This window comes from Pan troglodytes, chromosome 10 (assembly GCF_028858775.2).
Source record: "Pan troglodytes isolate AG18354 chromosome 10, NHGRI_mPanTro3-v2.0_pri, whole genome shotgun sequence".
NCBI lineage: Eukaryota > Metazoa > Chordata > Mammalia > Primates > Hominidae > Pan > Pan troglodytes.
The window spans coordinates 53,369,472-53,392,209 of NC_072408.2; the positions used below are offsets into that span (position 1 = coordinate 53,369,472).

Below are 22,738 nucleotides of genomic sequence, written 5' to 3' on the forward strand. Positions count from 1 at the left end.
CCATGCTATAATTACTACATAGACTTTTTTTTGGGACAGAGTCTTGCTATATTGCCCAGGCTGGTCTCAAACTCCTGGGCTCAAGCAATCCTCCCACTTCAGCCACCAGGTAGCTGAGAGTATAGGCATATGCCCAGCTTCTGTGTACTTTTAGACAAACTTTTTCAAAGAATGGTTGCCTAATACTGGAAGCAACAAATTTTGAAAGGTTTGGAGGTTGTTGGCTGTGGGCAAAAGAGAAAGGCATCTTAATAAGAGACAGGTAGCAGGGATCAAAACATTATGAGAGCAGGGAGAAAAAAACCTACAAAAAGTTTGCTAGTTATCATAAATGTATGGGTCAGGGGCCATTCTGTTTCTTGAATCCCGAAGCCAGTGTTTTCTACTGTGCTCAAAATGAAAACAAATGATCAGCTGAAGGCTAAATCACATATAATTTTTACACGTGCCACCACGAAAGAAAGCAAGGAGATGAATAATGGAATTTTTTTTTTTTTTTTTTAAGATGGAGTTTCGCTCTTGTTGCCCAGGCTGGAGGGCAATGGCATGATCTTGGTTCACTGCAGCCTCTGCCTCCCAGGTTCAAGCAATTCTCCTGCCTCAGCCTCCCAAGTACTGGGATTACAGACATGCGCCACCATGCCCGGCTAATTTTGTATTTTTAGTAGAGATGGGGGTTTCACCATGTTGATCAGGCTGGTCTCGAACTCCTGACCTCAAGTAATCCACCCACCTTAGCCTCTATAGTGCTGGGATTACAGGCATGAGCCACTGCACCCGGCGGCTACATTTCTTTCTAAGTTCTGGCTTTTAATGGAATAAATGTCAGTTGGCTCCTTTTGGCATTCCCCAGAACCATTCAATAACAACTTTAAATATAAGGATGAATGAATGAATGCAGTGAATGAACCTAGAAAGTAAATTTCACAAAGGAACCCCTCATTATATCACTATGTTATATGAATAAGGCCATACTTGAATTTGGGGAACAAGCTTTACCTAGAAAAACTGTCATGCTCCATAGACCACTACACATGCTGTGTGCGAATGTGTGCACGGACACGCGCTATGTGTATGGTGTTGGAGGCTTTATGTGGGGACTGGTTAGAAGCTGCTACCAAAGCAGCTGGAAACGTTGGTCAATAACTTGGCAAAATTGTCTGCCGTTCAGAAGGCTAGAGCTCTCGCAAGCTCAAAAAGAAGATGAAACTCAGGTTTTGTTATTAACATATTGTTTCAATTCCATTTGTCACTGGTTAGCTTCAAGAAAGTCTGTTTAGTCCCAGTGGAAGCAGCAATGCCAATTGGTACGTTGCAATAGGAGCTTTAATTATTTATGGTCGTGAAATTCTTTTCTGTTTTAAAACATCCTTAGACCATCTTTGGAAGGCAAATAGTGGCTATTTTTTAAAATCAGGTCTCAAGATGTTTGTTGACTTGTCAAAGCTTTGAAGACATCAGGACCAAGTTTACTGAATGCTGAGAGCATCAGATTCCATTCCCTAAGTATAGCCCTTAGCCTTTGGGTCAGATGTTCTCTTGACGATGATGATTGAGAAGTCATACATCTGTTAGCTGCTTGTCTTTGTTTTTAATGATAAGAAATAGCTATTTAACTATTTTGAAGGAAGAGGCAAGAGAAAGGACAAAGGAGGGAAATGGAACTGTTCCATTTTCTATTGCATGGAATAGCCCCATGATATTCCTTGCCTTTCTAAAAAAAAAAAAAAAAGTATCCCAGCTCTCTCTACATGACCTTGGGCTTCTTTCTCACCTCCCTTGTGACCATACCCTTCTTTTCTGTTTGACATTTATTTCTCTACTTGACTCTGATAGTAGGCTTTTAGTTTTCAAAATAGTGTCTGCAAAGAACTCATGAACCTGCTAGAGAATTAAGTTCTAACAGCTGTTCCTTGTGCTTGACCACCCCCTCCCAATGCCATCTTTGATGGTGGTGGTAGCTGTTAAAAGGTTTTGTGCCCTCCACACACCTCCTTAATGGTCAGACTATTTGGAACCTGAACAAACCCATCTCTGAAAACTGTTTTGCTTTTTTTTCTCCTGCATTATGAGGTTTATTTACATTCAAAATTATAGAGAGACACTGGAGAAATAGGATGCCTATTGATTTATTTCCAAACTTAGCACAGGATTGGTTAATGCATAGTTGACATTCATTTATGATTAAGTTTGCTACAGCATTTTAAGACCAAGACAATAAATCTGCCTTAGAATAGTCAAGAATACTGATGTTTTGAGCTGTGGTTAGGTAAAAGAATGTAAAAAAATACACTCTCAAATGGATCCCACAGAAGTGTGTATACATATGAGAGAGAGAAAGAGGGAGAGGGAGGGAGGATGATGATGCAAAAGCAAATGGAGCAAAATGTAAACCATTGATGAGTCTGGGTAAGGGACGTATCAGAGTTCTTTTACTGTTGCAACTTTTTGGAAGTTTAAAGTAACGTCCAAATAAAATTTTACCAAAAAAAAAAAAAAGTATAGGGCAGGGCCACTGTTAGTTCATCTAAGCATGGTTCTACAAAAGAAAAAAGCATCATAAAAAAAGTTTTACTCTGTCATAACCCCAACTTTGAATAGTTCTATTTCCATTATAATGCAGCCTACTTTTGAACCTGATTCTGCCCATTTCATGTGATTAACCTTAAGAGACAATACCTGAAAATAAAGTTATTAGAATTTTTCTATTAGGTCTGATTTACCTGTGGTCTCATATGCTTGGCTTAAAGCATGATGTTTTGGCAGACCACATTCAACCATGGTTAGGTATCCTCAGGAAGACCTTCAGCCATGACCCAGAGCAGAAGGAATGGCCAGGCTCCCTTCTTCCTTCTGTGCTACAAAAGTAAATACCATATAGTGTTTTAAATGCCTAAGGAAGGGTTATTTGTGAGGTCACATATATATATATATACACACACACACACACACACACACACATATACGTATATACATATATACACATATATACATATGTATATACATATATATACATATGTGTATATATATATATTTTGTTTTGTTTTGTTTTGAGACGGAGTTTTGCTCTTGTTGCCCAGGCTAGAGTGCAATGGTGTGATCTCGGCTCACCGCAACCTCTGCCTCCTGGCTTCAAGCGATTCTCCTGCCTCAGCCTCTCGAGTAGCTGGGATTACAGGTGTGCACCACCACACCTGGATAATTTTGTATTTTTAGTAGAGACGGGGTTTCTCCATGTTGGTCAGGTTGGTCTCAAACTCCCAACCTCAGGTGATCCACCCGCCTTGGCCTCCCAAAGTGCTGGGATTACATGCGTGAGCTACTGCGCCTGGCCACGTTTTTATAATTTTTAGTGTAACTTTTTACAAGCGTAAGAACTGTGTTTAGCTGCCACTGCTTTACCCGACTGATACACTTAAGAATAGACTCTCAGGATCTCTTGGCAAGTACAAGCAATCTTTAAAAATAAGAAAGAAGTCAGGTGCCATGGCTCACGCCTGTAATCCCAGCACTTTGGGAGGCCGAGGCAGGAGGATATTTTGAGTCCAAGAGTTTGAGACCAGCCTGGGCAACATAGGGAGACCCCATCTCTACAAAAAACAAAAACAAAAAACTTTGGTGTGGTGGCACATGCCCGTGGTCCCACCTACTTGGGAAGCTGAGGTAGGAGGATTGTTTGGACCTGGGAGGTAGACAGGCTGCAATAAGCCATGATTGTGCCACTGCACTCCAGCCTGGGTGACAGATAAATAGGAAAAAGAAAAATCTAAATTGAAGTTTTCGTGTTATCAGGTAAATAAGTTGCTAGAAGCCAGGTGCCATGGCTCAAGCCTGTAATCCCAGCACTTTGGGAGGCCAAAGCGGGCAGATCACCTGAGGTCAGGAGTTTGAGACCAGTCTGACCAACATGGAGAAACCCCGTCTCTACTAAAAATACAAAATTAGCCAGGTGCAGTGGCTCACGCCTGTAATCCCAGCACTTTGAGAGGCCGAAGTGGGCAGATCACCTGAGGTCAGGAGTTCAAGACCAGCCTGACCAACATGGAGAAACCCCGTCTCTACTAAAAATATGAAATTAGCTGGGTGTGGTGGCACATGCCTGTAATCCCAGCTACTTGGGAGACTGAGGCAGGAGAATCTCTTGAACCTGGGAGGCGGAGGTTGTGGTGAGCCAAGATGGCGCCATTGCATTCCAGCCTGGGTAACAAGAGCAAAACTCAAAAAAGAAAAAGAAAAAAGAAGTTGCTAGTGATGATGTAGCAACTCTTAGCACAGCCTGGTCCCAGTGGAGGCCATGCCATGTAACTTTTTTTTTTTTTTGAGATGGAGTTTTGCTCTTGTCACCCAGGCTGGAGTGCAATGGTGCGATCTTGGCTCACTGCAACTTCCGGTTCAAGCAATTCTCCTCCCTCAGCCTCCTGAGTAGCTGATATTACAGGGACATACCACCACGTCCAGCTGACTTTTATATTTTTAGTAGATTTGGGGTTTCACTAGGTTGGCCATGCTGGTCTTGAACTCCTGACCTCAGGTGGTCTGCCCCCGCCCCCCCAGCCTCCCAAATGCTGGGATTACAGGTGTGAGCCACTGCACCCAGCCAACATTTTTTTAATGTTTGTGTTTTGATGAGCTCTGAGAACTTGCGAGTGAATGGTTTTGTCATTTTAAGTATTCTCTGATATAAAGGAAAAAAAAACTTTCGTCAGTGAATAAACTGAACCAAGTGCTCATGAGGCCATTGAATTTTTACAATCCTTTTTGACTGTATATCCTTAAAATGCCTTCCGTGGGTAAAGTGGACTACCTTCCAGTTGTGTCATTTTGTGTGTCTGCAGCGCAGGTAGCTTGGCTGATTCACCAAAGAAAAAGGAATTGGCTCCATTAGCACTCCCCCCCTGGAGGCAGTGTGGGGTTGCAGGGGTTTAGGATCACAGCCAAGACCGGTCCTAAGACCACTTACTGACCTTGGGCAATTGACCCTGAGGGACATTGCTCTGAGGCCCAGTTTCCCCATCTGTTAAATGAGACACCACTTACCATGGGTTGCTTGATACAGTGATTAAATGCCGTAACACTAATGGTACCAGCCAGGCATGGAGAAGTAAGTTAGCCATCTGCTAAAAAATGAAACAGAAAGCCATGCCTGTAATGAAAAGGGTATTGTCACTCATGTCCTTCAGTTGGACTCTTTACTTTGTGCATGAATGACAGTCAATCCTCAGTGTAATTTGTTGAAAGGCTGGAATGAACTTGTGGGAATTGTAAGATTGAGATGTGGCCAGAACTTCCAGGTGATTGGGAGGAGGGGATGGTGGGATGGTGGCATGTAGTGCTAACGTTGATTTACCTTGATTAGGATAGTAATTTACTGCACATTTTTCACAAAAAGGCTAATCAGGGAGTACAGCTGTAAAAGTAATTCACATCTTCGGCAATCTGTATCTTTGTGCTGGCTTGGAAAATCCATGGCTTGTCTTAATTTGTGATGTTTTCTCTTGTTTTATAATCCAGTGACATTTAATTTTTAGGTTCTATTTAATATTTATATTCTTTGTAAATCTGCAGAGCAAATACCTTAGTGTCTCCCTGCTTAGCCTGATTTAGCAGGGGGCAGATGTTCATATTTCATGATTTGGGTTAAATTTCATTGAAGGCACTCATTCTCCTGGTAGGAGTTTTAGAGTTACTAATTAAATTCTTAACCTCTGGTTCTCTTCCTTTGACATGTGGGAGTGGTTTTTTCAAAATATCCAAGACATTTTCTGACTCATTAACACATCCTTTTTTATTGAGGAGTCAGAGGATTACGCCTATGTTTAGAAAGCCTTTCCTTAGTCAAGACATGAATGAGTTGCACCTGTGTGAAATGATGCCTTGTTTAAAAGGTCATAACCTCCCAGTGGTAGTGTAGGAAATGAGGTCATCTTCACTTCTTGTTCAGGGTGAATGAAAGTTAAATTTATTAGTTGGAATAATATATGTGTGGCATTGCTCCTACTGCTAATAAAGATTGTAGCTATGAGGTGCTTGCCCTTCATTTATGAACTGTTACAATGTTAATTTTCTCAATGTCCTATCATTTATAAAAGAAAAACCATAAATTTTAATCAAGTTTTATTTTATTTTATTTTTTTCGAGACGGAGTCTCGCTCTGTCGCCCAGGCTGGAGTCCAGGGGTGCAATCTCAGCTCACTACAACCTCCGCCTCCTGGTTTCAAGCGATTCTCCTGCCTCAGCCTCCCGAGTAGCTGGGATTACAGGCACCCACCAGCACGCCTGGCTAATTTTTGTGTTTTTAGTAGAGATGGGGTTTCACCATGTTGGCCAGGCTGAGCTCAAACTCCTGACCTTGTGATCCATCTGCCTCAGCCTCCCAAAGTGCTGGGATTACAGGTGTGAGCTACCACACCCGGCCAATAATCAAAGGTTTTAATAGGTAGTATTTTCCAACACTCAGTATTTAGAGTTGAATTGAGATAGTCGCTGAAAAATGACTTAGTCTCAGGCTGAAAGTGTATGGCTTTTCACTGCCTTTTCCACTTGTTTAAGCGAATGAGAACTTTTTTTTTTTTTGACATCCTTCCTGAGATAGAAGAATGTTTATTGAGGCAGAAGAATTTTTGGAAGTCTGACATGTCAGTGTGTATGTGTGACTAGACTCTGGCTTTTAGCCATATGACCTTGGACAAGTCTCTTGACTTTCCTGAACCTTGTTTTCTCTAAAATCATTGGGTCAGGATAATTATCTATAATTTTCTTTCTTTACATCATTTTTTTGTGGGTGAAAGGCCCAGGTATAAAAAAGCTCCATCTCTCCATCTGGTTCTGAAAGTTCTGCTATTATTATTTTTTTCTTTGTGCCCTGGGATGAGGGATGATTTTAATAATCAGAAGATACAAAGAACATAAATGGTGATAGCAAAGTTCCTGGGTTCTAGGGCAGGGAATGTTGTCTTGACACTTTTATAGCCCTTCATCCAAGGAGGCTTTTTATTCAGAGGAGGATTTACATCTTACTCTGCCCATAGCAGGCTGATGACATTTCACACATACTAGGCACTGACTGCATAACTTTTCAGCGAATGCCTGCTTATGATGCAATTAAACATTAACAGTCACCAAGCTGGATTTTATTTTCACATAGTACTGTATTCAGTGACTGTTTGTTGAAGGAACTCACTGATGAATGTCTGACTGACTTTAGCCCTTAGTAAAGGCTTGAGGATTTAATGTGCAGTATAAGGATTTAATTGTGCTATTTCTATTTTGTGTGTAAACTCAGTTTAGTGTCTTACAAAACATAATTAGAAATCTGAAACCTAAGCAGTTTGGCTGAGTGGACCCACTCTCAGGAGGCAGCACTGCCTCAGTTGGAAAAATTGCTTAGGAAATACAGGGGTGCCGAGTGGGGTCTTGAGCCATTTTTCCTGGGGCATAGTAGTGGGCAAGGCAGGTGGCCTGACCCCGACACTTCTTTCTACAACTTACAGTATGTCACAAGGATTTGTGGGCAAGTTAGAAAGTCAACACATCAACTTTCTTGAGAACTTTTCTAAGGAATCGACTGTAGAGAGGCACCTTTTAAAGGCTCCTGGAAATAAACTAGCTTTGGTGGCATGTTCTGAAATTCTGAGCTGGCAAAGAGACTACTACCAAATTATATAGCTCTAAATTTTAAATTTCAGGGGGCCTGGGGCCTGGGGGTGGTGACAGTAGTAATTTGGTTACTTTCTCTGGGCCCAGCTGTCTGTTAACAGCATTCAATAAAAGCTCTGGGTGGGGGTAAGAGAAATGCATTCAGGTTTTAGATGTCTTTGTTTTTTCTTATATTGTCCACAGCAGCCATTGTTTGATGTCCTGTGACTGAGAAACCAGGCTTTAAACTTTATGCCTTTGGAGATGGAGCCCAAGATGAGCAAACTGGCCTTTGGCTGTCAGAGAAGTTCCACATCAGATGATGACTCTGGCTGTGCATTGGAGGAGTACGCCTGGGTCCCCCCGGGCCTGAGACCAGAGCAGGTAGGAACTTCATCATCCTATATTTACTCTTTGTTTTTCAGTGTGAGTTCAGACTTTAGAACATTATTTTGTAAATGGATAGAACATCACTGAGATGCTGGAATACCACCCTCCTCAGTCCTTATTCTTCTTTGTATGGCTTTGAAGTTTTACTTTTGAAGGTCATGTTTAGTTTCTCAATGGAAGTTTCCAATCTCGTCGTACCCATGGTTCCAGAAGCCTCATAAGGATCCCATTTTTGCTCTAATGAATGAAATCCAGAGTACTACATATGCATTGGTTATGTGTATTTCGGATGAATCCCTCTTGAGAGTGAGAGGAATTTCCCTTTTAAAAAACTTCTGTGACAACAAAAAGGCAATAAAAGAAAAGAGAAAAGTTTCCATGCCAGTTCTCAGCAATGCTTTTGCTTTGGAAGCGAGATAGTGAGCTATCAGAAACCCTCTGAAGTGTTACTGCTTAGACGTTTGACCTTTGATAACTTTGCATATAAAAGAGCCTGTCACTTACACCACAGGGATTGGAAAAAAAATTAAAGAGTTAATTTTATGCTTTGTTTGTATTGTTATTTTAGGGAAGATGAGAACATTCCATATGCCTATTTAATTTTCCCAATATCTTTACAATGATTAACTTGTTGAAAATCACTGGCAATATTATTAAAAGAGCAGAGGCATCATTTGAAAATAAAGTTGACAGTGGGGTATGTGGTTGCTTTGCTTCTGATGTTAGGGTTCTGTTTCCTGTAGGGTGGGACGTTTTATGAGAATAGGGTATCCTTATTTATCCATGGCATAGCACAGTACCTGGCACGCATGTAGCTGATATTCAGTAAGTGTTTATAACTGTAAAAAGCTTCTAGAGCTGATAGAATGGGGAGAGGGTGGAGTGCTGGTGAAGCAGTTAGAAAAGCAATATTTTGACAAACTACTTAGAGAGAATCCCTTCTTACAACTTAGAGTGGGTAGGTTTTGTGTGGTACTAAGGTATTGAAGTAGACAGGCCCTAAATTCCTGTCTCCTGTCTTTTTTTTCTTTTATTCCTTCTCAGCTCTGCAGTATCCTTTGCAGTACTCATTAAGGGATGTTCCTTTAAAGACATCAGAAAAACAAACAAGCAGAAATTAAGTTTTCCTTTCAGAGTGAGCAAAGTACAGCTCAATGTGGCTTCTCTCCAGTTTGCCTGGGGAGGCTGACTTCAGGTATTCAGAAAATAGCACTCATGGAAGCAAAGAAAGCTGATGTTTGAGAGAACCTGATAAAGAAGAGTTTACAACATTTAGCAAAACAGCCTTTGTCTTTGTGATGTGTAAAATTCAGAGAGCAAATTAAATGTGTTCGTGTAGTGGCTGGATTTTGGACCATTTCACACAGTCTGTGTAGTAATTTGCAGGATTCACCCAGGACACTCTCTCTTGCTGATCTCTTGTCTGACCCCTTGGAAGACTGGCTGAGGAAGAGTAGCCCTTTTTTTTTTTTTTTTGAGACGGATTCTTGCTCTGTCACTCAGGCTGGAGTGCAGTGGCGCAATCTTGGGTGACCGCAACCTCTGCCTCCCGGGTTCAAGCGATTCTCCTGCCTCAGCCTCCCGAGTAGCTAGGATTACAGGCGTGCACCACCACGCCCAGCTAATTTTTGTAGTTTTAGTAGAGACAGGGTTTCACCGTGTTGGTCAGGCTGGTCTTGAACTCCTGACCTCAGGTGATCCACCAGCCTCAGCCTCCCAGAGTGCTGGGATTACAGGCGTGAGCCACACCACCGGGAAGAGTGGTCTTAAATGTGCATATTTTATGGTGCATAATTTATGATGTCCCTAATTGTCACTACAAATTACATTCCTGAAGAGCAATTTAGCAGCTGGGTGCTAGTTATCTGAAGGTTTGCAGTTCTGCTGAGTTGGCTCAGCTGGTCTTCTCATTAGCTACAAGAGGCCAAACCCTGTACCTAGGGAAAGGTAACTTTTAAAGATTAAGTGAGCTGAGATGCTCAGTTCTGTATGTTGATGCCATTCTCACTGTCTCTTTTGCAGATCCAGCTCTATTTTGCTTGCTTACCAGAGGAAAAAGTTCCTTACGTTAACAGCCCCGGAGAGAAGCATCGGATTAAACAGCTTTTGTACCAGTTACCACCACATGATAATGAGGTAAAATAGCAGGAAGAAGGCTAATTAGAAAAAAGAAGAAAAAATGCATGAGAAGCATTGAGATGCTGCTCATAAACCCCAACTCCTCACTGGCGAGGGCTCCCTTTTGCCTTTCTTTAGTTAAAATTTGGCCAGAGAATACAGCTTTCCATTCTTTGAGAGAAAGAGAGAAAAGAGTATCAGTGTAATAAACTTAACACAAGTTGGTTTTTATAGTGTTTGCAGCCACCCACCAATGATCAGAAACCTACAAATTCCTGAGATTTCCCTGCCCCTGCATCCAGAGTGAATGCTTTATGGTCATTCAGGCCTGCAGTTGAGTTGAGTGCATGTAGAATGGAGAGTAAAAGTGGCAATTAACAAGTTTAAACCTTTTGTGGAAAGGTTAATGTCCTATATATATTTTTTAATGTCTGTGTTGATAAGGGTTTTCAATTAAACATTTCTTATTTTAAAAAAAAAGTATTCCTTCACATTGCATTTCCCTTTTTCTAGAGAGGCTGTAAAATTCAGATATGGTGTCATTTTAAAATCGTGGGGGTGTCGAGCTAAACTTACTGTTTTACTTCCTGAAACCCTAACTCTGGAAGTAGAGAACTGGTGAGAAAGACTGTGCACTCAGTGTGGTGTTTCTGTTTTGCTTTCTGTGAAGGTGCGGTATTGCCAGTCTTTGAGTGAAGAGGAGAAAAAAGAGTTGCAGGTGTTCAGTGCTCAGCGGAAGAAAGAAGCACTGGGAAGAGGAACAATTAAGCTTCTGTCCAGAGCAGTCATGCATGCTGTGTGTGAGCAGGTGAGCAGCCCCTTCTCTGATGCGTAGCTTGTGGCAGTGATGTGGATGGGGTGGACAGTCGGGGGTAGGTGACTGGACTAGCAGAGGTGTGGGTCCTGAAAGCCTCCAGAAAATGAGAGAAAGACAGCCTAGCTTTTTATTAAATAGCAATTCATGTTTCATATTTGTAACTAGCTACACTGCTGTGTATGACAGCAGGAGTCAATCACCCTTATGCAAACATTGGGTGAAATCCTGCCTTTGGTAGGATCCTGGCATGGAGGTAGGTGCTAGGATACATCTCGTATTCAAAAGATGCAGAAACATAATGAAGACATTCAGATCTTTGCTGGCAGTTCTCAGAGTAGGAAATGTATCCAGCAGGAGGCTGGCACAGGAAAACCACTATTTGTGTGAATCAGATTACACCATCCTTAGAAATAGTTGTAGTATGTCTGAGACACGTGCCTTACAGTGGAGAATCACCAGTAATCCAGCATTAAAGAGCTACTTAATCACTAACAGAGGTAGCAAAAATAAATACATTCCTGACAAATTCGAGATTTATCCTAAAGTAGGAAAGCCTGAGAATCCTGTCTTTAAAAAATGATCCTTTTACATTCAAACCCATTTGTTTGTAGTGTGGTTTGAAGATAAATGGAGGTGAAGTTGCAGTGTTCGCCTCCCGCGCGGGCCCTGGTGTGTGCTGGCACCCATCCTGTTTTGTCTGTTTCACGTGCAATGAGCTGCTGGTCGACCTCATCTATTTTTATCAGGATGGAAAAATTCACTGTGGCAGGCACCATGCAGAACTGCTCAAACCACGGTGCTCAGCATGTGACGAGGTAAAAAAAAGTTCATCCTTTCACACTGGGAAAAATAAGCTTAGATTAAGCCAATATTCCACTGTTTACATCTAAGCAAAATATTAAAATTTCCTGGATTTTGTTCTGTGTGCATGTTTTAAAGATAATCCTGTACATTCATACAATGAAATGATCTATATTTGGTTGCTGCAAAAGTCATTGCGGTTTTTTGCCATAATGGTCAAAATCGCAATTAATTTTTCACCTTCCTGATAGAAAGGGAAGCAGATGTCTTTGTACTTTGATAAGTATTATGTCTTCAGTGGGTTGTGAGAAAATACAAGTTGCAGAAGAGCATGTAGTAGATGGTCTCATTTTTGTTAAGAATTTAAAAAACAATATGATATATGTATTTGTTTATGCTCAGAAAAGGTATGGAAAGACAAATACCAAATTAATAGTAGTTACCCTCAGGGAAGGTGGGAATGGATGATGGCTTGAAAGGAAAAATTTTTTCCCTTTAGCTTTTTATTTTAAAATAATTTTAGATTTACAGAAGAGTTGCAAAGCTATTACAGAGAGATCCTGCATGCCCTTCTCCCAGCTTCCCCTGACACTAACGTCTTACATAACCATAATATATGTATCAAAACTAAGAAATTATCAGCAGTGTAATACCATTAACTAAACCATAGTCTTTGTTTAGATTTTCCCAGTGTTTTAACAGATGCTCCTTTTCTTATCCAAGATCAATCCAGGGTGCTTCATTGCATTTACTCGTTGTATCTTCTTAGTCTCCTTCAATCTATGACAATAAACTTTGTTTTTATTTTTATACATTCATTTATTTTATACATTTTTTTCAACAATGTTCTATTTGAACATATTTTTGTTTTTGTTTTGTTTTGATTTATTTTTTTGGGATGGAGTTGCTCTCTGTTGCCCAGGCTGGAGTGCCGTGGTGCAATCTTGGCTCACTGCAACCTCCGCCCCCCGTGTTCAAGTGATTCTTGCACCTCAGCCCCCCGAGTAGCTGGGATTGCAGGTGCCCGCCACCACGCCCAGCTAATTTTTTTTTTTGTATTTTTAGTAGAGGCGGGCTTCACCATGTTGGCCAGGCTGGTCTCCAATTCCTGACCCCAAGAGATTCGCCTCCCTCAGCCTCCCAAAATGCTGGGAATACTAGGGTGAGCCACCATGCTCCGCTGAACATATTTTGGAAACCAAAAATATAAAAAAATGAAAGAACCTGCCGGGCTCGGTGGCTCACGCCTGTAATCCCAACACTTTGGGAGGCCGAGATGGGCAAATCACGAGGTCAAGAGACAGAGACCATCCTGGCAAACATGGTGAAACCCCGTCTCTACTAAAAATACAAAAATTAGCTGGGCATGGTGGCATGCACCTTTAGTCCCAGCTACTCAGGAGGCTGAGGCAGGAGAATTGCTTGAACCCCAGGAGGCGGAGGTTGCAGTGAGCCGAGGTCATGCCATTGCACTCCAGCGTGGTGACAGAGCGAGACTCTTTCTCAAAAAAATAAAAAATAAAAATAAAAATAAAAAAAGAACCAGACTAGACCCCATGGTGAGACCCCGTCTCTGTCCCAAAATGTTTTTCAAATTAGCTGGGCATGGTGGTTGTGCCCTTGTGGTCCCAGCTACTCAGAAGGCAGAGGTGGGAGGATCGCTCAAGCCCAGGAGTTTGAGGCTGCAGTGAGCTATGATTGTGCCACTGTGCTCCAGCCTGGGCTACAAGTGAGACCCTGTCTCAAAAAAATAAAGAGTCCTTAATCTAGAGATGGCCACCAGGTCAAATAAAGCATTATCAACACAAATGCTGTTCACTCAATTCCAGCATCTGTGTAGCTATAACTGTGTTGAGTCCACAGACATTTTTATGAGTTTTCTTTCTACTAAAACACCAAATTATTTCACTAAATTATTTCCATGTTAATGTATTCTTTGCCAGATTATGCCAAGAAAATGTTATTGGGGAGCAAAAATATGACCAAATGAATTACCTCCAGTGTAGAATTCTGTTTTTTTAAAGTCAAAGCAAGCATTTATTATTTAGTTTGTTTTCTCAGCACTGTCAATTTATGCTCTAGTTTGTAGCTAAATCAAGTGTTAGATTTAAGCTTGTGACTCTAAGAAACAAGGTTAGCTATCTGATTTTTTTAAGAGCCAGTGTCTGTCCATTGCCCGGAAAACATGCAGTTACTTGGCCTTTAAAATAGTTCCTAATGATTTTCTTTCATTCTCTGGTTTCACATTTCTTTTTGAAGATAATTTTTGCTGATGAGTGCACAGAAGCTGAGGGTCGCCATTGGCACATGAAACACTTCTGCTGCCTTGAGTGTGAAACGGTCCTGGGAGGACAGAGGTATATCATGAAGGATGGCCGCCCCTTCTGCTGTGGCTGTTTTGAGTCTCTCTATGCGGAGTACTGTGAAACCTGTGGGGAACATATTGGTAAGTCCACAGCCAGCCCGTCTGCCCTGTCACCTAGCCATTAGTCTGTCTTGGATTATCCAGTCTTATTTTTTCTTTTTCTGTTTTTTAAAGTTGAGATATAATTTACATACAATGAAATATACAGATCTTAAATGTTCCAGCTGATGAGCTTTGACAGATGAACAGAGAGTTGATTCTTGTTACTTGCAGTAGTTGTGTTCTGTGAAGTTACTGCAAACACTGGATTAGTGAACACTGAACCATTGCTCATGGGGGAATACAGGGTTAGGTTCCTGTGAGCCTCTGGTCACAGCAGTTTCATCAACCCATCAATACATAACCTTGTTTCACGTGTGTTTTTGCTTAAAGCCACTGCCTTATTGAATGTACATTGTTGATGCATTAATATTGAACTCACAGCCAGTAGTACCGTACTCAAGATTAGGAGCTTACGTAATACATGTCTTTTCTCTGTAAGGCACATCACAGCCTTCTTGCCCTTAGCAACACGACAGCATTTCAGCATTATCAGCATTACACTTGGGGGCCATTTTAAACAGTAAACTCACCAACAAAGAGCACAAAAATGCAGAAAACGCGGCAGTAGATAGACCAGAAATAGGACACTTGTCTACAATATGAGAGCTGAAACAAAAAGCTGAGCATCTCCTGGATCAGTGCATGTTGGTTCAGTTCATATTTTTACCACTCTGCACATCTGCGAATGACCATGAAACTGTTGCGAATATTAGTTTGGGAGTTGTGAATAAATTTTTATGAGTAGGCACATTCACAAGTACAGAATCCACAAAGAATGAGGATTAATTATATCTGTGTCACCCACACAGCTCCCCCATACCCATAATCTTTATTTATTTTCTTCATTTCTTCCTTATACCTTGTTTCAGGCATTAAACCATAACCTGTTATTTATTCTATCCTTTTCAAAACAGGTGTGGACCATGCACAGATGACCTATGATGGGCAGCACTGGCACGCCACGGAAGCCTGCTTTTCTTGTGCCCAGTGTAAAGCCTCTTTGTTGGGATGTCCCTTCCTTCCCAAACAGGGTCAGATTTACTGCTCAAAAACGTGCAGTCTTGGTGAAGATGTCCATGCCTCTGATTCTTCTGACTCTGCATTTCAGTCAGCTCGATCAAGAGACTCCCGAAGAAGTGTCCGAATGGGCAAGAGCAGCCGGTCAGCAGATCAGTGTAGACAGTCTCTCCTCTTATCGCCTGCTCTGAACTACAAGTTTCCTGGCCTCTCAGGCAATGCTGATGACACCCTTTCTCGAAAATTGGATGATCTGAGTCTCTCCAGACAAGGAACAAGTTTTGCCAGTGAAGAATTTTGGAAAGGCAGAGTAGAGCAGGAAACTCCAGAAGACCCTGAAGAATGGGCTGATCATGAAGATTATATGACGCAGCTCCTCCTTAAGTTTGGTGATAAAAGCCTCTTTCAGCCACAGCCCAATGAGATGGATATTCGAGCCAGTGAGCACTGGATATCTGATAACATGGTTAAAAATAAGACCGAGTTAAAGCAAAATAACCAGAGCCTTGCAAGTAAAAAATACCAGTCTGATATGTACTGGGCACAGTCACAAGATGGACTGGGCGATTCTGCTTATGGCAGCCACCCAGGCCCTGCAAGCAGTAGAAGGCTTCAGGAATTGGAACTGGACCATGGGGCTTCAGGGTATAATCATGATGAAACACAGTGGTATGAAGATTCCCTGGAGTGTCTGTCAGACCTGAAACCAGAGCAAAGTGTTCGGGATTCGATGGATTCTTTGGCATTGTCCAATATCACAGGTACGTAATCTAGGGATTATGGGGTATTTGAAAAAAGGAGCTACTAAAAAGTGTATTCAAAAAATTGCAATTCAAGCCAGGCGCGGTGGCTCATGCCTATAATTCCAGCACTATGGGAGGCTGAGGTGGGCAGATCATTTGAGGTCAGGAGTTTGAGACCAGCCCAGCCAACATGGCGAAACCGCGGCTCTACTAAAAATACAAAAATTAGCTGGGCGTGGGCCTGTGGTCCCAGCTACTCGGGAGGCTGAGGCAAGAGAATTGCTTGAACCCAGGAGGCAGAGGTTGTAGTGAGCCAAGATTGCGCCACTGCACTCCAGCCTGGGCAACAGAGCAAGACTCCATCTCAAAAAAAAAAAAATTGCAATTCAGCATGAGTAGGAGTTGTGTGTTATTCAAAACCATGGATCAAGGGAAGGAAGGAACCTCACTTAAATACCAAACACTAGCAAAACAAACGTGTGTGAGGTGAGTGCATGTGCATAAAATATATTTACAGTGCAGTCTTTAGAGATAGGTTTTATTACCCTGTTTTGAAGAGAAGGAAATTGATTGGAGGAAGGAGTGTACAACTGGATTGTGTCTGAAAGATATTGTACGCTTGAATTATTCTGTATGGATTCTAAGATACCAAAATTGGCCCACACACTTTACAAGCTCTTTTTTTTTTTGAGGTGGAGTTTCGCTCTTGTCGCCCAGGATGGAGTGCAATGGCACAGTCTCACCTCACTGCAACCTCCATCTCCCGGGTTCAAGTGATTCTTCTGCCTCTGCCTCCCCAGTAGCTGGGATTACAGGTGCATACCACCATACCTGGCTAATTTTTGTATTTTTAGTAGAGATGGGGTTTCGCCATATTGGCCAGGCTGGTCTCGAACTCCTGACCTCAGGTGATCCACCCGCCTCAGCCTCCCAAAGTGCTGGGATTATAGGCATGAGCCACCACGCCTGGCCACAAGCTCATTTTTTTTTTAAACGTCTTCCTGAATTTCCCTGTGACAGTAGCTCAAAAACAGCTGAATACTTTTTATTTAGATTCTAAAATATTACTTTAATGTTTTCTTTTTTTTTCCTAGTTTTTTGTTTTGTTTTGAGATGGAGTTTCACTCTTGTCACCCAGGTTGGGGTGCAATGACGCGATATCAGCTCACTATAACCTCTGCCTCTCAGGTTCCTGAGTTTAAGCGATTCTCCTGCCTCAGCCTCATGAGTAGCTGGGATTATAGGCGCCTGCCACCACGCCCAGCTAATTTTTGTGAGACAGGCTGGTCTCAAACTCCTGACCTCAGGTGATCCACCTGCCTTGGCCTCCCAAAGTGCTGGGATTACAGGTGTGAGCCACTGCCCCTGGCCTACTTTAATGTTTTCAAAGCACAGTCATACCAGTTATCCACATTTTATCTTTAAAATGACCCTGAGCTATATAGAGTGGATGATATGATTGCATTTCACAAATGAGGAAACTTGAACTACCAAAAGGCTAAATGCCAAACATTACATAGGTTCTAAAGGCAAGATTAGGCCTAGAACCTAGGACATTATGCAAATTATTTGCAACAAGTCTTTGGATTATAGAAATGTTGCTGTTGCATGGCTAGTTTTATAGTCAAACTACTGACATCCAGCCCTTTGATGAAGGTAATGCTTCTGTAATGTAGACAGGAAAGGCTTAGTAGCTGCTTCCTGCCAGGAATAACTTGTGCCAGACACTGCAGTGACAAGGAAGGGTACGGCAAAGCTACCCCCCCGGCTTCTGTGGACTTGTCAAAGATAAGGCCGGCAATAAAGGGGAGTTGAGGAAGAATGGTGGGTGAGACTGAGTAAGCACCTTTTGTCTGCCAGGCCCAGTGCTAGGAGTTTTAAATTTAATATCAGAAATAGACATAATTTGGCCAGGTGCGGTAGCTCACACCTGCAGTCCCAGCACTTTGGGAGGCCCAAAGCAGGTGGATCACCTGAAGTCAGGAGTTCGAGACCAGCCTGGCCAACATAGCAAAACCCTGTCTCTACTAAAAATACGAAAATTAGCCAGGCATGGTGGCATGTGCCTGTAATTTCAGCTACTCGGGAGGCTGAGGCAGGAAAATCACTTGAACCTGGGAGGCGGAGGTTGCAGTGAGCCAAGATCATACCACTGCACTCCAGCCTGAGTGACAGAGCAAGACTCTGTCTCAAAAAAAATAAATAAAAGAATTAAACATAACTTGGTACACATTTAAGCGTTAGGGGCTGACATTCCTTGACAATAATAAGCTGAAAAATAGGCCCCCTTTAAAAAGTATGAAGTTATATAGGGCCGGGTGCGGTGGCTTACGCCTGTAATCCCAGCACTTTGGGAGACCGAGGCGGGCGGATCACGAGGTCAGGAGATCAAGACCATCCTGGCTAACACAGTGAAACCCCGTCTCTACTAAAAATACAAGAAATTAGCCAGGCGTGGTGGCGCATGCCTGTAATCCCAGCTACTCGGGAGGCTGAGGTGAGAGAATGGCATGAACCCAGGAGGCGGAGCTTGCAGTGAGCTGAGATGGTGCCACTGCACTCCAGCCTGGGCGACAGAGCGAGACTCCATCTCAAAAAAAAATAAGTACGAAGTTATGTAGTCTCCAGTTGACAACAGTATCACTTTGTCTATAGGGCTATATGTATTTATCTTAACATGCCTGGGCCCTATTATATCAAAAGAGATCAGTATCTGTTTTGTTAAATGTTTCAATAGAAGATTAATCTGGAAGTGGCATATTTTACACGTTGAAGGCAGAAAAGACTGGATGAAGATCTAGGTCAGGGGTTGAGCAAACCTCTTCCATAATGGGCTCGATAGCCCTTTTTAGGCCTACGGTCTCTGGTGTGACTACTTAGCTCTGCCACTGTAGAAAGCAGCTATAAACAATATGTAAACAAATAGGTGTGGCTGTTCCAATAAAACTTGATACACAAACAAGCTGTTGAGCTGTAGTGTGCTGACCACTAGTCTCAGTATAAGATGAGGAAGACTAGCTCATGATGGAGACCAAGGAGGGACTGATTTGAAAGATCTCCAAATGAAGCAGTGTGGCTTTAATGAATTGAGGAGCAGAAACTTCTACATCTTATGTTAATGAATGAACAGGCTGCTGTGAGGAGCTCTTAAAGTTTTGCTGCTCATGCCATGTGCCGTAACTACTTAACTAATCTTTGACTCCAGGCTTATAAGAGAACCTGTGCCCCAGGCCAGGTGCAGTGGCTCATACCTGTAAACCCAGCACTGTGGGAGGCCGAGGTGGGTGGATCACCTGAGGTCGGGAGTTCGAGACCAGCCTGACCAACATGGAGAAACCCCATCTTTACTAAAAATACAAAAGTAGCCAGGTGTGGTGGCACATGCCTGTAATCCCAGCTACTCAGGAGGTTGAGGCAGGAAAATTGCTTGAACCCGGGTGGCGGAGGTTGTGGTGTGCCGAGACAGCGCCATTGCACTCCAGCCCGGGCAACTAGAGCAAAACTCTGTCTCAAAACAAAACAAAACAAAACAAAAAACAAAAAAGGCTGTGCCCACCCCTTATAACAATTACTGCATTTATACCACTTCTCAATTGGCATAGACACATGTTGGCTTTCCCTATGGGTTTTAATCAAATATTGAGATTGGAAATTTTCTTTGAAATATTTCCTTTCAGTAGCTTACTTTTAAGTACTGTCGAATATTAGGATGATTGAGAAGCACATCTTGTTTTGGCCTCTCTTCTAGGGGCTTCGGTGGATGGAGAAAACAAGCCAAGGCCATCATTGTATTCTCTGCAAAATTTTGAGGAGATGGAAACAGAAGATTGTGAGAAGATGAGCAATATGGGAACTTTGAACTCTTCCATGCTGCACAGGAGTGCAGAGTCCTTAAAGAGTCTAAGTTCAGAGTTGTGTCCAGAGAAAATCCTGCCTGAAGAGAAGCCAGTACATCTGCCAGTGCTCAGAAGGTCCAAGTCTCAATCCAGACCCCAGCAGGTCAAGTTTTCCGATGATGTCATTGACAATGGGAACTATGACATTGAAATCCGGCAGCCTCCGATGAGTGAAAGGACTCGGAGACGCGTCTACAATTTTGAAGAGAGGGGATCCAGGTCTCATCACCACCGCCGCAGGAGAAGTAGAAAGTCCCGCTCCGACAATGCCCTGAATCTTGTTACAGAAAGAAAATACTCTCCCAAGGACAGACTGCGGCTGTACACCCCCGATAACTATGAGAAATTTATACAGAATAAAAGTGCCCGGGAGATCCAAGCATACATCCAGAATGCTGATCTCTACGGACAGTACGCCCATGCCACTTCCGATTATGGCCTGCAGAACCCAGGAATGAATCGGTTTCTGGGACTCTACGGCGAGGATGATGATTCCTGGTGTTCTTCCTCCTCCTCCTCTTCCGACTCGGAAGAAGAAGGATATTTTCTTGGACAACCAATCCCTCAACCCCGGCCACAGAGATTTGCCTACTATACAGATGACCTTTCTAGTCCACCATCTGCACTTCCCACCCCTCAGTTTGGTCAGAGGACAACAAAATCCAAGAAGAAAAAGGGACACAAGGGCAAAAATTGTATTATTTCTTAACCAAGTAGTGATGCAGAGCATTTGTTTAAAACTTAGCCATTAACCATCTGAATCGTATCCTTTTCTTCCATAGGAAAGTTGTGAAAATAGTTTAAAGTGCTTTCTTTGCCCATGTAAATGAGAACTCAACTGCTGTTTACAGTGTCAGATTAACATTTGAAAGGTGTGATTTCTCCAATTTACCCTCTTTGGATGGTGCCAGGTGGACGTGACATCTTGTGCCTGTCCGGTGCGGGTGCGTTACAGATTGACGTAGCTGCTTTGGTTTTCCAGTCCTCAAGGGAATACTCAAGATGCTGACTCAAGGGGATTGGATGTTGATTTTAGAAGATGGAGAACTCCAGCCACCTTTGTAAAGCAATAGTGTTTGTCATTTATGTAAGTCAGGTCGGCTCAGGTCTTGATAGTCCGTCTTGGTGTGAGGCATGCCTGTCACGATGACCTAGCTAACACTGTGCATCTTATTGTGAGGCCAGCTTGTCCCCTCGAACCCTCTTTGGCCAGGTAAACATTGTATTGTATCAGCGCCAGCTACAGATTGAAAAAAAAACAAAAACCATTGCTATTTATAACTTAGTATTTCATAGACTTAAGTGTATTCCTAATTTAACGGTGCAAATATTAATGTATATACTGTACAGTTCAGATTTTAAAGCTGATATTTTTATATCCCTGAATTGTAAGCCGTTTGTTACGCTGCAGTGCTAGATTTGCTAGGGAACCAGAATTTATGGATGAACTGATTGCTTATATTTTAGTCAGGGTTTATAAATGTAGATGGTCAAATTTACATTGCCTAGTGATGGAAAATTCAACTTTTTTTGCTTTTTTTTCCCAATATTAAAAAAGGCTCTGTATGCATGGTGGGGCTATGTAAGTACTCTTTAAAACTATGGCCCTATTAATCTTACAAGTGTTATTTATGGGTCAAGCAATGTAAACTGTATAAATGTAAAAACAACCCCTCCACACACATAACCCCTGGAATATATGGTAAAAACAAGTAGAAGCTGTTTCAGCGAGTGGGTTTTTTCCCCCTGCCTGCGGGGGGTGCCTTTCTCATTTTCAGCAAGGTGATGATTATCTCATGGGAAATGACAAAGATCTGCTTTTGTGGCAGAGGACTTTGTAGATTTGTTATTTTAAGAGAGGTTATTCCTTTTTATTCCTTCCCTCACACTAATTTGTTGGCCTTTAACAGCAATTTTGAAAACTGGTTCTAGTTATGTTTTTGTTTTAAAATCTTTAAATTAGAGGATGCTGTGCCATTGAGTACTTTAAGTTAATATGAGGTTCTGGTTCAAGGAAAACTTACGTTGCATCTGAACTAATGAGCAGATATTTTGATATGTGCCACTCTTGCATATACATCTCAGTCCTAACTAAAGGTTCTAGTGGCATCCAGGACCTTTAGGGAGGCATTTAATAAACGCTTAATAAATAACAAAACTACCTTTCTGAATATAAATCTTCGCAAATGTATCCAGATAACTTCCATTTTGTGCCTGTGTTCAGGCATGATTTATTTTGCAGTTGCTCTACCATTAACAGACCTCCATTTGTCTCGTGTGTCCACACGCCCCACTTGTAGGCCAGAAATAGGGCTTCAGACACAGAGGCTTATTTTTTCCATATAGACTGGAGTGGGGAAAATTTGGCCTTAGGGAGGACAGACACAAGTCCAATGGGTAAACCAGCGAGTAGTAGGTGGACAGCCGTCCCACACAAAGGTTTGTATCTGGGTTACACAGATTCCCTTCAGAAAAGCACCAATGGTGAGAGAGTTCTTCACTCAGTAACTTACATTCCCTGGTCTGGTGCTTTTAAAAAACCATCAGCAATGAAAAGGAAGTGCATACACATGACAAAAAAATTCAAATAGGGCAAAAGTCAGAGACAGCATCTCCTTTCCATTCTTCATCCCAGTCCCCCAGGTCCTCTCCCCAGAAGTAACCGCTCTTACCCAGTTCTAGTGTCTCCTTCAGACATTCAAAGCACATTCGTATAAATGTGTCTTTTAAAAGTGGTAGTGACCTATATGTGCTGTGACATGCTTTTTTCCCTTTGTATGTGGACATTTCACGTTAGTGCATATAGGTCTACCCATTCTTTCAGTGACTGCTTAATAGCCTACTCCTAATGATG

At 42.2% G+C, this 22,738-nt stretch overlaps 1 protein-coding gene across 11 annotated transcripts in view; it reads left to right on the forward strand.

The window, feature by feature from the left end:
• Positions 1 to 22,042, forward strand: part of PRICKLE1 (prickle planar cell polarity protein 1) — a 133,094-nt gene extending 111,052 nt beyond the window's left edge. For 7 of the 11 annotated variants that reach the window (XM_009425556.4, XM_024347576.3, XM_054662909.2 and 4 more), the window contains exons 2-8: positions 7,840 to 8,019; positions 10,048 to 10,161; positions 10,814 to 10,951; positions 11,572 to 11,775; positions 14,021 to 14,207; positions 15,143 to 16,006; positions 19,737 to 22,042. In XM_009425556.4, the coding sequence (XP_009423831.1) occupies positions 7,888 to 8,019; positions 10,048 to 10,161; positions 10,814 to 10,951; positions 11,572 to 11,775; positions 14,021 to 14,207; positions 15,143 to 16,006; positions 19,737 to 20,593 (2,496 nt within the window). In that variant the 5' untranslated portion in view covers positions 7,840 to 7,887 and the 3' untranslated portion in view covers positions 20,594 to 22,042. 11 annotated transcript variants of the gene reach the window in all.
• Positions 22,043 to 22,738: the final 696 nt, after the last annotated feature.